This window comes from Cricetulus griseus, chromosome 4 (genome assembly GCF_003668045.3).
Source record: "Cricetulus griseus strain 17A/GY chromosome 4, alternate assembly CriGri-PICRH-1.0, whole genome shotgun sequence".
Classification (NCBI taxonomy): Eukaryota; Metazoa; Chordata; class Mammalia; order Rodentia; family Cricetidae; genus Cricetulus; species Cricetulus griseus.
The window spans coordinates 176,442,791-176,457,297 of NC_048597.1; the positions used below are offsets into that span (position 1 = coordinate 176,442,791).

General features: G+C 37.8%; 1 protein-coding gene across 1 annotated transcript in view; it reads left to right on the forward strand.

Annotated features, from left to right (window-relative positions):
- The window catches only part of Dennd4a (DENN domain containing 4A), a 104,206-nt gene that overhangs the window by 20,714 nt on the left and 68,985 nt on the right, over positions 1–14,507 (forward strand). Inside the window, exons 2-5 of the mRNA XM_027411361.2 lie at positions 1,849–1,922; positions 2,513–2,627; positions 5,789–6,120; positions 10,236–10,485. Coding sequence (XP_027267162.1) covers positions 5,810–6,120; positions 10,236–10,485 — 561 coding nt within the window. The 5' untranslated portion in view covers positions 1,849–1,922; positions 2,513–2,627; positions 5,789–5,809. The remainder of the gene's footprint in view (positions 1–1,848; positions 1,923–2,512; positions 2,628–5,788; positions 6,121–10,235; positions 10,486–14,507) is intronic.

A 14,507-nucleotide genomic window follows, 5' to 3' on the forward strand; every position in this document is an offset into this window, starting at 1 on the left:
TTGTATATACTGAATTTTTTTCCCCTGAGTCAGGGTTTCTCTGTGTAGCTTTGTAGACCAGGCTGACCTTGAACTCACAGAGATCCACCTGCCTCTGCCTCCCGAGTGCTGGGATTAAAGGTATGTGCTACTATCTCCCAGCTAAGGATTTCAAATTTAAGGCTATCTGAGCTATATAGTAGAAACTTGTCTTTTTAAAAAAATCAAACATTAAAAATCAAAAGGTCACAAGATTATGTACTTGCATTATTTCTCATTAATTCTTTTTACCTTTCCTTCTAAGAGATTCTACCAAAATTTTGACTAAAACATTTTAGGTCCTTTATCTCATCCTCTCCTACTTCCCACAGAGACTGGTAGACAGGTATCTAGGATCAACTAAGTCATGATTTTTTATTTATTTTATTTTGAGAAAAGATCTAGCTAGCCTTGAAAGATTTAGTTGGCCTTGAATTCATTCTGCAGACCAAGCTGGCCTTGAATGACTAGAGATCCACTTGCCTCTGCCTGCCAAGAGTCGTTTGAATCTTGTTCTTATCTGTCTCTTGTACTATTTCTGTCGTTAGACAGTGGTCCAGATTGGGTAAAGATACAATTTTCCCCTTCTTGATGAACATATAATTTTGCACCTTAGCTTGTTCTTTTGCCTTCTTTGAGCCAGTGAAATTGTCATGTGCCACCCTCCCCCCCCCACCGCCGCCGCCCAGGTTAAGTGATAAAGGCTTATTCCTAGGATGAGGAAGGAACAGTATAAGAAATCACTGAGAAATAACACTATCACAACCCCCACTGGCCTAGCAGAAGGAAGAAAGTCAAAAGGGTTGTTAATCTTTAGTCTTTCTTAATTAAAGAAGATTTAAGAGGATGGTGCAGAGGGACCCCCAGCTGACTCAAAACCCTTTTCGTGTGTGTTTCCAGCATTATGAAATTACCCTCAGCAGGCATGTAGTCAGTGTTAGTGTACTCTAAGACTTTATTAGTGAGACCGCATTTTCTTCACTCACAACTACAGCCCACTTGAACTCACTCAGTCTAAAGAAAGTATGATGGTGGCATGCTAACTCTCATAAAACAGCATGGCTTGTTGTTTTGTACCAAAGGTTTGGGGATTTTGTTTGTCTGTTTGTTTTTCTGTAGGGCTAGAAATTGAACCTTGTGTAGATTGGGTCAGTGGTCTACCATTGAGCAACATTCCTACCCAACTTTGGTTCTTTTATCCTGTTCCTATTGTATCTGTTATTAAGGATATATATGCTAATTATATTAAGATAGTTGTAAATATTTATAATAAAGGATGAATCTTTTGAACATTGGTCTTATTTGAAACATGTATATGAACTTTTCTGAGTCTACTTTTAAATTGTCTTAAACGTATTTTTGCCTTCTGAATGAGACACTGCAAGTGCCCTAGGAACAGGCATTTAAAATTATTTCCTCCCCTTGCTTTCCACACATGTACTTTGGCTCCGTTTGTTATTCTGCTTTCTCCCTTTCTTCCACGGATTGATTTCTTTTCAAGTCTGTATCTATTCTTGACTAAAATGTGCTTTTTGAATAAGTTAGTATTTATCTAAAAATTAGTAGTAGTAGATCTCTAAGTATCCACAGATATATTTGGGATATATATATATATAACATATATATAATGTTTTTCAAGACAAAGTTTCTCTGTGGCTTTGGAGACTGTCCTGGAACTAGCTCTTGTAGACCAGGCTGGCCTCGGAACTCACAGAGATTCCCCCTGCCTCCCAAGTCCTGAGACTAAAGGCGTGTGCCACCACTGCCCGGCATTAGGGGGATATTTTATTTGAATTAATTTAACCTTATTTCCTATTCTTTTCAATACAGTATTTCTAAATCACGAGGCCTGAAGAATTCATATGTTGAGAGCTGCTGTTTTCCAACAGAAACTTCGGTAATGTGTGAGTAGTTTTTGTTTTTCATTGTGATTTGTTCCAGTTGGCTTTTTTCTGTGTTAAACAGTGAAAATTCAGTTTTTCAGAGTTTTAAGAATTTGTGATATACTCATTATATGATAATTGTAAGTAACAGGTGATATAAAATAATTCATTGAGGGCTGGAGAGATGGCTCTGACATTAAAGGCTAGGCTCACAACCAAAAATATAAAATAATCCCTGCAGTCAGGAAGATGAAGCAGGAGGTTTGTGAGTTCAAATCCAACAAAAAAAATCTCTTATATTTAATCAGCTGGCCCATTGTGTTTCTGATAATTTTCATATGTAAGTCTAAGTGTGTGATTATCATACCTGGAAATTTGAGTAGTAGTTGATACTTTTTTTTAATAGCCTAGACAGATCTCAATCTCGCTCACTATCCTTTGCCCCCTATAAGCGGGGGTCACATATGTCTGTCACTATACCTGACACTGGTAGTTACTAATTTTGCAAAACTTAGGTGTTCATAATTTTACACATATCATATATAGTATATTGCTATATATATTGCTATATCCCTCAGATTTTCACTCTCACCTTTTCTTGTCTTTGGTAGCACATGCTTTACTACTTTGACCTAATGGAGTGAGATAAGAAATAAAAAGCATCTGGATTGGCCAGAGATTGAAACGGAGGAAAAAAAGCCCAAATCTCCATTAGTTGCTGAATGGGTAAGAGCCTTCTTGTAATGACTTTCCAATTTAGTTATCTTATATTTCTTATGAATAGAGCACACATCCTTCTTGTTTTCTATTTTCAAGGAAAAGAAATCCCACTTAACTGGGCTGGAGAGATGGCTCAGAGGTTAAGAGCTGTGGCTGCTCTTCCAGAGGTCCTGAGTTCAATTCCCAGAAACCACATGGTGGCTCACAACCTTATCTGTTATGAGATCTGGTGCCCTCTTCTGGTGTGCAGATATACATGGAAGCAGAATGTTGTATACATAATAAATAAAATCTTTAAAAAAAGAAGAAATCCCACTTAACGTGAAACACTGGGGTTGGGCAGTGTATCCATTTTAGTGGTAGAACGCTTGCCTTGTCATTTTCAAGATTCTGGCTTCCATCCCCAGCACTTAGGATGCTAGACTACTTAGCCTGGTCTCTGATTTACTGAAGTATGAATACATCTTGTATAAAAACCTTCTGGGCTGAGAATAGTGGTGCACACTTTTAATCCCAGAACTCAGGAGACAGAGGCAGGTGGATCTCTGTGAGTTTGCGACCAGCCTGCTCTACATAATAAGTTCTAGGACAGCCAAAGCTACATAGTGAGACCCTGTCTCAGGGAAAAAAAACAAGAAAGAAAAACCTCTGATGGTGCTATCATATGCTTAAATCATTTTTAAAATACATAAAATTCTATGTAAGCAGATATAATAAATTTTAATATAATATTTTTATTAATTTTTAAAGAATTTCTTAAAGTATTATTTTGATCACCTTCATCTGGTACTCCTCTCCCCAGTATATAAAAGAGGCCTACAAGCATTTCATCTTTTTTATATTTTATTTGTCTGTATCTGTACATATGTAGTACACCCATGCTATGACATGTAAATGGATACCAGAGGACAATTTGGGGGAGTCAGTTCTCTCCTTCACCCTTTGGATCCAGGAATTAAATTGAGGTAATCAGGTTTGGCATTAAGTGCATCTACCCTCTGAGCCAACTTGCCAGATCCTAAACATTCTATCTTACGAGTAAGTTCCTAAAGTTGTCTATAACATTTTGAACAAAAATTATCAAATAATTATTGATAAATGATACAGTATTGTTACTTCAAATTAATAACATTTCAGGGCTTTGTATTATAATTATTATCTGGAGAACCTTTGGCTTAAGTGCATGTTTTTCATGATCCCCAGTTTCCAAAAATTAATGTAAAGAAATTTACTTTCTGAGGCTAAAGGCTCATGGTAGACCACTTCCCTGGTACATAAAGGACCCTAGGATCAATCCTCATCAACCATAAAAAAACAAATAGGAAGAGAAGTTTACCTCTTAGTATAGAAGGGTTGTGTGTGTGTGTGTGTGTGTGTGTGTAGCTTTTATGTGTGTATGTGTTTGTGTGTCTATAAGCATGAATACATTCACAAGTGTGTATTGACATGCAGGCTAGAGGTCAACATCTGATGTCTTCCTCTATTGGTCTCTACTTTATGTTTTGACAAAGGGTTTCTCACTAAACCTGAAGCTAACTGGATAGATTCATAGGGATCTATACTCTTGTTACAGCCTCCCCTCAAGTACCCCCAGCTTTTACATGGGTGCTGGGGTTCTGAACTCAGGTACTCATGCTTACCCAGCAGGTATTTTACCCACTGAGCCACCTCCTCAGCTCAGTGTAGAAGGTTTTAGTTTTATGTATGACACAGATTCCCGCAGGGAAGGTTATTTACTTTGAACTAGCATTTTTTAGAGGATGTTATAGAGTTTTTCTAGTTGTTAGGTGGTTAAAAAAAAGAGAGATTTATTGTTCAAGTACATTTTGGAGATCCTAGGGTTTAAGTAAATGACTAACTTTAATATTAACCTTCCCACATATATGAAATATATGCTATAATCATTTGTGTATCCCATATGTCATTTATATGGTAACTGTGAAAAGGAAGTTTATGGCATATGTATGCTTAATTTTTTATCCTTGGAGTCTTTTTCTTGTTTGCCTTTATTATAACCAAGACTGACATGAGACTCATGCTGAATTGTTGTTTTAAATAGAACTTTTCTTCCTGTAACAGTGCTTCATAAGTAATGACAATGCTAGAAGCATATTAGCCTAAAGAAGAAAAGAAGCTTTTAGTGATTGTAGACAATTAAAGGAGGTTTTACTCTTAAAGGCTTATAGACATATGAATATATTTGTCTTTTTAGTTTATTTTAAGAGTATTGTGCTCTTTTATTTGAGTTCTTGTTTGTTGTATCTGCTGAGACTCATTCATGGTAGATTTTTCCTGGTATGTTTTGGTGGTTTAGAATAGGAGCTCATCTTTAGGTTGGCCTGTGAGTGGAAACCTGGCTTTAGGGTGTAGCCTCAAGAGCTGGTTTTGTTTTTGCTCCCCCAGGGATATCATTAGTCTCAGTATACTTTCATATGTTTCTCAATTGGAGCTTCCTGGAACCATAAAACAAATGGCTTAGGTTCAAGCTCCAGAGTCTAAGTGCAGCACAAGCCCGGGAGGCATTGAAGCCGAATTCATTGTATGTCTGTGGGTAGTAGTGTCTTGTTTCAATGCTTGGGGATGAACCGAGGGCCTCACACATGCCCTACCACTGAGCCACAGCCACGCCCTATATGGAGAGGTTTTAAAATTCACTCTTTAACCAAGAGTCTAGTCATATGGGGCTTTGGCTTTATGTAACAGTTTTCATTCCAGTTCCTTGTCTGAATTTGATTCAGAGGCCTCATTCCTGTCCTTGTAATGCTTTTTAAAGCACAGCCCCTTGATTATTGAGGAGAAGAACTGAGGAGATAGCAGATTCTCTGACCCAACATTAGCTTATAGATTGTATTCTGGCTTCCGGTCTCCTCAGCATTTTGATGTTATGGGAACTTCCATTATATTTTAAAGGCTCATCTATATATTTAAAGGGGTAGGTTTTTGTTGTTATCTACTTCAATGATCTAGGTTTCCATGATATCAGAATTGGAAATTCCTGTATTAGTTATAATAAAAATGCTAAAGATTGTCTCATTTTTTTAAAAAGGCATGTTTTTCACTTACATAGGTAAAATATCTAATGCTAGTGTGAACAGAACTTGCATTCTTTGTAGATTTGTACTTTGACTTGGCAAATTATAGAATAAGACCTTTTATTTTTCCTTTAGAAGTAAACTTGGTAATGGAAGATGATTGAAGACAAGGGGCCTCGTGTTGCTGACTACTTTGTTGTGGCAGGCTTAACTGACGTTTCCAAGCCTCTTGAAGAGGAAATTCACTTCAATGATGCCTGTCACAAAGTGGCTAAGCCAAAAGAACCCATCACAGATGTTTCTGTTGTCATCAAATCCCTTGGGGAGGAGGTGCCCCGGGACTACACCTGTATTGATGTCACTCCAACTGGATTGTCAGCAGATCTCAATAACGGAAGTCTTGTGGGACCCCAAATCTTCCTTTGCTATAAAAGAGGGAGGGATAAACCTCCACTTACAGATCTGGGGTAAGTATTTTTTTTAATGAATTACTGTTATTAATCCAAATTGTATGCTTTGCAACTTTTGAAGTTAACTGTTAGTTTGGTCATTAATAGTGGTATGGGAGCTTTAGAACCAGACACATTTTCTTGGATATGGTCCATATGCCTGTAATCCTGGCACTTGGCATGCTAGGGCAGGAAGATTGTTATGTTTGATGCCAGGCTTGGCTACATAGTGAGAACCTATTCTGTCCCTACCACCCATTAAATGGGGGCAGAATTAAAAAATAAAGCAATGCATACCTTGAATTCTGTATTCATTCTGTCTTCCTCTTTGTCCTTCGAGTCCTAGTGCTCACCTTCCTGTTAGATACAGAGGAGAGAGTATATTTTCTGAAAATATATTTTCAGAGGGTACCAGAAAATTAATTTATTACAAATTTTAAATTGAAAAAATTTCAGATAAGGCTCTGTGTTGTCCAGGCTTTCTCAAATTTCTGCCTCAACCTACAGGTACACTTACACAATTATAGATGGATGCTTAACCATGTATCAAATAAGGATTTGGGGTAAATTACAGCCCTACTATATTGGATTTGGGGGCTCTTTTCTATTTGTAACAACCTCATTGAGTTATAATTATGTACTGTATGGTCTTATCCATTTGAAGCTATTACTCAGTATAGTCAGAGGCATACAACTATCACCACAACATATTTTAGAGTACTTTCATCAGAAAGAAATCCTGTCCTCATTAATGTGTACTATCCAATTTCCTTAACCTTCTCACCCCCAGGCAGTCACAGCTTTCTCCCTTTCTCTATAGGTTTGCCTATTTAGGACATTTATGCAAATAGAATTGTACTGGATATGCCTTGTATGATTTGCCTCTTTCATTTAACTTGTTTTTAAGCTTCATCCATATTGTAGTATGTACTGGTATCTTATACCTTTATGTGACCACATAGTATTCCAGCATATGTCCATACTATAATTTATCTTGTCACCATTTGATGGATATTTGCAGCTTATACTTTGAGGCTGTTATTCATAATGCTTTTATGATTATTCATGTACACGTTTCATGTAGACATGTTTTTGTTGTTTTGTGTATATACTTAGGAGTGGAATTGCTGGATCATATGATAATTCTGTATTTAATCTTTTGAGGAACTTCCAGAATATTTTCCAAAGCAGTTTTACAAACACTGCACATTCCCACCAACAGGATGTGGGGGTTTTGATTTTTTCACAGTCTGTATAGTATTTCATATTTCTTCTTTTTCATTTTTTTATTTTATTTTTTTTTTCATTCATTTATTTAGCTCATAAATAAAGTCATGCACAGTTATGATACAGAATACCGTATGTTCACAATGGCATGGCTAAATTAAACTAATTAACATGTTATGTCACACATATTCATCATTTTTGTTTTGAGAACACTTAAAGTATACTATCTCACAACTTTTAAAATATAGCATATTGTTATCAACCATATTTATCATGCTCTCAGTAGACCTCAAGACTTCACAGAGTCTATGCCTCTTGTCCAACTGAAGTTTTATATCCTTAAACCAATTGTTTCCCCATTATTATAAAAGTCCCACATTGAAGCCTAATAGCCATAATTCTGCTCTCTGTTCCCATAAGTTCATCATTTCTAGGTTACACGTAAAATTGAAATTGTGTGACATTTGTCTTCCAGTGTGTCAATATTTCATATTTCTATTTCATTAAATTTGTACTAGTAGGTATGAAATAGAATCTCATTGTGATTTTAAATTTGCATTCTTGTGTTTACTGATGATAATGAATGTCTTTCCATATATTTATTAGCAAGTATCATTTAATAAATTTCTGTTTAGCTCTTTTACCCATTTCTTTTAATTAATTAATTAATTAATTAATTTGAATTCCAATCATGATTGAATTATATGACGATCCCAGTTCCCTTCTCCCTCCCTTCCTCCTCTCCCACCCCCCCCAACTAAAATCCTACCTGTCATATGTCCTTTCTTCTAATCTACACCTGACTCAAAATTTCTGCTTCCTCATGACCTCTGCATCCTTCCTTTTCTTCCCTTCTTACTCTTGTAGCTTCCTCCCCCCTCTTCCCATGTTCTCAATTTGCTCAGGGGATGGTGACCTCGCTCACAATGGTTTCTTCGAGTTCCATCTATTTTCCTACAAATTTCAAGATTCCATTGATTTTTTCTGCTGAGTAGTACTCCATTGTGTAAATGTACCACATTTCCTCTATCCATTCTTCAGTTGAGGGGCATCTAGGCTGCTTCCAGTTTCTGGCTATTACAAATAATGCTGCTATGAACATGGTTGAACAGATATCCTTGCTGTATGAATATGTTTTTTTTTTTTTTGGGTATATGCCTAGGAGTGGAATTGCTGGATCTTGTGGTAGACTGATTCCCATTTTCTTGAGGAGTCGCCATACCGATTTCCAAAGTGGTTGTACATGTTGGCACTCCCACCAGCAATGGAGGAGTGTTCCTCTTTCTCCTCATTCTCTCCAGCCAGCATAAACTGTCATTGTCTTTTACCCATTTCTTATTTGGGTTATATTTTTATTGATGAGCTATAGAGTTCATTTCAAATTCTTTTTTTTTGATTTTCTGAGACCGGGTTTCTCTGTGGTTTTGGAGGCTGTTCTGGAACTAGCTCTTGTAGACCAGGCTGGTCTCGAACTAACAGAGATCCGCCTGCCTCTGCCTCCTGAGTGCTGGGATTAAAGGCATGCACCACCAACGCCCGGCTCATTCCAAATTCTTAATGCAGTTAGAATTTAATACCTTAATACCTTTGTTAGGTATATGATTTACAAATATTTTCTCCCTTTAAAAATTTTATTTTATGTGTACACATATTTTGTCATCATGTATATCTGTGTACCACATGCGTGCCTAGTGCCCAGGGAGAACAGAGGAGGGCATCAGATCTCCTGAAATGAGTTACAGATAGGTATGAGCCACCAAGTGGGCACTAGGAATTGAACTTAGGTCCTCTGGAGGAACAGTCAGTGCTCCTAACCACTGAGCCATCTCTCCAGCTTCCTATCCATTCTTTATGATATACCTCTCATCGTTGTATCTGAAGCCAGGAAATTTTGTTTTTTTTTTTCTAATTATTTAATTTGTCTGTGTTTGTCTCTGTCCTCCCTTCCTCCCTCTTTCCCTCCCCCCACCCTGTGTTCTACCATGTAGGTTGCAAGATCTAACTCAGGTTGTCAAGCTTTGTGACAAGTGTCTTTACCCACTGGCCCATGTTTTGATTTTATAACTAAGTAGTGTAAGATTCAGGAAGGTTAAATGCTGCCTAAGGTAATACAATTAGCAGTAGCATTTTAAATAAGATTTTTAAAACTTCTTTATGTTTAGAAACCTTTATTGAAAGTATTAGAGTTATGTTTTCTATAGAATGTGCTTGATTTTATAGAACATAGGTAAGTATATGTATTAATAAATAGCTTAACTAAATGGAGTGAACATTAAGTGTCCTTGTATTTAATTATTGCCACTCTGTTATATCAATAAGCACAAAGCTTTATTTAAAGTCTTAATAGGGAGACAGTTATTCTTTACTATAAGACTGTAATTTAGTCTTTAAATAAGTTGTAGGATATAGTAAAAAAAAAATTTAACTGGAATCTGGGAAGTGATAACACACACCTTTAATCATAGTGCTTGGGAAACAGAGGCAGAGTCAGTGGATCTCTGAGTTTGAGGCCACCCTGGTCTACAGAGCAATTCCAGGACAGTCAGGGCTACACAGAGAAACCCTGTTTTGAAAACCTAAAAAATAAACCAAAACAGCAACAAAAAACTGGAAAGAGTCAAAGTGAAAAATGGGGGCAGAATAACCCCAGCTCTTTTTTGCAGAAGATGGAGATTTGTGATAGAATCTCAGGTAGCTGTGGCTTTGAACTTGTTATGTAGCCAAGGATGATATTGTATTTCTGATCCTCCAGCCTCCTCTTCCTGAGTACTGAAATCATTAGTGTGTACCGATACACACAATTTATACAGAGCTGTGTTTTAGAATGCATCCATGATACTTGAGAGTGTTCTCTTTCAGGTTTGAGGAAACTTTGTGTGCTTACTTTTTAAAATTTTATGTTTTAGGGTATTATATGACTGGAAAGAAAGATTAAAACAGGGCTGTGAGATTATTCAGAGTACTCCCTACGGACGACCCGCCAATATTAGTGGCAGTACCTCATCACAAAGAATCTACATCACTTACCGAAGAGCCTCTGAAAACATGACTCAGAACACCCTGGCTGTCACAGACATATGCATTATTATACCCAGTAAAGGAGAAAGTCCACCACACACATTCTGCAAGGTTGACAAGAATCTCAATAATAGTATGGTGAGTCAATTCTTTAGCAGTAATACAATTAGCCACTCACTATGAAGAAGAACATAATTGTAAATCTTTTCTTTTTTGGGGGGGGGAGGGTTTCAAGACAGGGTTTCTCTGTGGCTTTGGAGGCTGTCCTGGAACTAGCTCTTGTAGCCCAGGCTGGTCTTGGAACTCACAGAGATACACCTGCCTCTACCTCCTGAGTTCTGGGTATATTCTTTTCTGTACCTAATGTTCAAAGGAGTGTCTTACTACCTGGGAGTCTAAATCATCTTCTAAAGCAACCCATAGATTTCGACCCTTTTGGGGTCAAATGACCTTTTCACAGGGGTTACATATCTAATAGTCTGCATATCAGATATTTACATTTTGGATTCATAACAGTAACAAAATTACAATTATGGAGTAGCAACAAAATAATTTTATGGTTGGGGTCACCACAACATGAGGAACTGCTGGGGCTAAAGACATGCGCCACCATCTTTAATCTGAAAAAATATGTTTTTTAAGGATGTTGGATATTTTATTGTTTTAGAAAGTACTTAGTTGTACTTTCACAAAAAATTGTGTAAGAAGCTTTGTCCTTCTACTTCTCTTTCCCTCTCCCCTTCTTCCTTCTAACTTAAATAACTTTCAGTGTTACTACAAAATCAGTGAATTAATACCATGACTGCCTCACTGCCCCCATCCTTGCATGCTGGATCTCATGCATATGCAGCTCTAAGGACATGGCTTTGGCAGTCTTCTCTACTTTTTTGTCCACCATCAGTTTTCTTCTGTTAGATGCATGCCAAACTTGTTGCAAGATGGCTGTCTTTATAAAAGTTTTTAAATCCATATTCCCCTCTCTTCCATTGCCCCATTTCACCATTCTTTACTGTAAAACCTATCAACATCTGAGTATGTGATTGAGGATAGGAGGGGTGGGGTATAGCTGAGTATGTGGTTGGGGATGAAGGTGGCATAGCTGAGTTGATATAATGCTTGCCTAGCATGCATACAGCTCTGTTTCCATCCCCTGAGCTGCATAAACTGGCTATAATTACAGCACTCAGGAATTGAGGCAGGAGGATCAGAGATTCAAGGTCATCATTGTCCACATAGCAAGTTCAAAGCCACTCTAAGGTACTTGAGACATTATAACCCCATCCCCTGCAAAAAAAAAAAAAAAAAAAAAAAAGAGTTGAGTATATTTTACCTCACTCTTCACTTTGGCTCTTTTCATCTAGGTCTTTGACAGCACCATCCCAATATTTTTCTTGTTACTGAGGCCAGTGATCAGTTCTTTGTCTCAGTTGTTTAGGTTTTGGTCTAGATGGTGATTTTTTTCCATCTGTAGTGGCAAGAAGAGATGATGCACTGGCCTATGAACTTGTTCCTTTTCCCTCTTACCTCACCAATCATTGGTTTGAAAACATGATGGTAGCTGGGCAATGGTGGTGCATGCCTCTAATTCCATTTACTCAGGAGGCAAAGGTAGGTGTAGCTCATGAGTTCGAGTTCAGCCTGGTCTACAAAGTGAGTTCCAGGACAGCCAGGGATGCATAGAGAAACCCTGTCTGAAAAAAAGGAAGGAAGGAAGGTAACATGGTGATTTGTATTTCCTCTAGCCCTAGTCTATAAAATCACCTCTTCTATGGTCCTATGCCTTGCCAACATTAATTGTTGCCAATTAATGTCTTTTGAATTAACTAAGTATAAATCAATGTGATTTTTAACTTTTTTTTTGTTATTCTGGAGATTGGAAATCCTTTAATGTATACAACTTCCCTTGAACCTGTGAAAACACATTTCAAAGATTCCTAGTGATGCTCCTAGATTTTCAAAAAGAGTTTATCTTTAATATGTGTGTTGTGTCTGTGGGTATGTGCATATTAGTACAAGTGTCCACAAAGGTCAGAAGCTTTAGACCTTGTGAGATGCCTGATGTAATTGCTAAGAACACAACTCAGGTCTCTGTAAGAGAAATACATGCTCTCAACTGCTGAGCATCTCTGTAACCCTTCCCCTAGATTCTTGAATAATCACAAATATACTATGAAAAAACATATTCAAGAATCCAGTATAACAATAGCCAGCATCACTACTCTGATATGTTGGAGCCATTGTTAGGTATGGTGAGGGCTTCTCAAACACAGGCACTGCTGTTGCTGCTGAGTGAGTAATGGGCAGATAGCAAATGCTGCAAGTATATTCTGGACAAAGGGATGATTCATGTCCTAGGCAGGATGGAACAGGATCGTGCAAGTCCCCATCACAAATGTCATGCAGGTTAAAAATTCTAAATTGATGGGGGAGGTGCTGGCAAGGCCCTATCTCTAGTTGAAGATCTATTGGCAGTTAATGGTTGCTGGGGGAATGAGAGTAACTTTTCTGTTTTTGTTTAATATTTATGGGTGTTTTAACTGCATGTACATCTGTGTGCTTGGTGTCCAGTTGATGGTTGCTAGGGAAATGAGGGTAACTTCTCTGCTTTTGCTTAATATTTATGGGTGTTTTAACTGCATGTACATCTGTGTGCTTGGTGTTCATAGATGCACCCATTGAATCCCCTGGGGCTGGAATTACAAATAGTTGTGAGCTGCCATATGTATGTTGGGGATTGAATCTGGGTTCTTTAGAAGAGTAGCCAGTGCTCTTAATTGTTGAACCATCTCTCCAACCCTGAGAATAAGTGTTCTTTGAAGGTGTGGCCACTGGTATGTTGCCCATCCTCCAGCAGATGCCCCTACACCCATGCACATATAGGGAGTACTAATTGGAGTTACAAAAAAAAAAAAAAAAAGGAGAAGTCAGTATTGGCCACATGTAGCAGGAATCTAATTGATCTTAATAATAAAATCCCACAGTCAGATATTAGGGGGTGAAAGCTGAAAGATCGGAGAAGTAAAGCAGCCAGCCACTGAAGTTCATACCTCTATGAAATCCTTAGACCGAAAGGAAGAGCTCCTGTCTCCTCCCACCTTTTATTCCTCTCTCTGCCCAGGCATATATATCACTTCCTGTCTCCACCTCCCTAGTGCTGGGATTAAAGGCATGAGATCTCAAGTGCTGAGATCAAAGGTGTATTCCACCACTGCCTGGACCTGTGGTTAACTAGTGGCTAGCTCCCCCCTCTGATTTTCAGGCAAGCTTTATTTGTTAGAGCACAAACAAAATATTGCCACAGACACAGGCAACTGAATTGTGAAAAGTGAATGTGTGGATAAGGGAGGTCTAGTGAAAATAGCATTCTTTAAAATGCAGTTTGCTGCATTGGATGGATTGTCTATAATTTGTTTGTTCTATCTTCTGCTGTAAGACATTGAGGGAAAAGAGGTTGGTCCTGCCTCAACTTGATGTGCCATGCTTTTTTTCAAATCCATAGGAAGCCTGCCCCTTTCTGAATGGAGACTGAAGAGGAATGGATGGGAGGGTAGATGGTAGTCAGGGTGGGGGGGTGGGAAATGAGGAGAGGAGGGAGGGGAAACTTGTTAGTATGTAAGAATTGAACTTTTAATCACCAATTTTCAATTTTAATTTCCCAGCACATACAAACAAGGACCTTACAGACGTTAGGTTGTTTAATGGCAGCATCAGTGGATCCCATTGATTGTTAATGCAAAGTCATACTTAGCCATTTCTTTAAGAAACTATTTGAAAAATGTTTACTGACAATATATAGCTTTATCCTAAAAGAATTTATCTATAGGTATGTCACTCCTAAGTAAATGGCTATTTTTACTGTAACCAATCATATATAGAAAATTTCCTTGTAGATTATTACGATTTAGCAATATTATATAGCTGTTGAGATTATAGTAGAAGAAAAAAATCATGGTAGTAAATAGAATTTGGGGGTCAGGAGGTCCAGGGTGAGACAAGATATTATTCTGTAGCTCAGCCTGGCCTGGACCTCACTAGGTATCCAGACTAGCCTCCAACTTATGGTGATCCTCTTGCCTCACTCACTTTCCCAAGTGCTGAGATTATAAGCACAAGCCACCACATTTGGCTCACAAATAGTTTTTAAAGGCAATAGTAGCAGC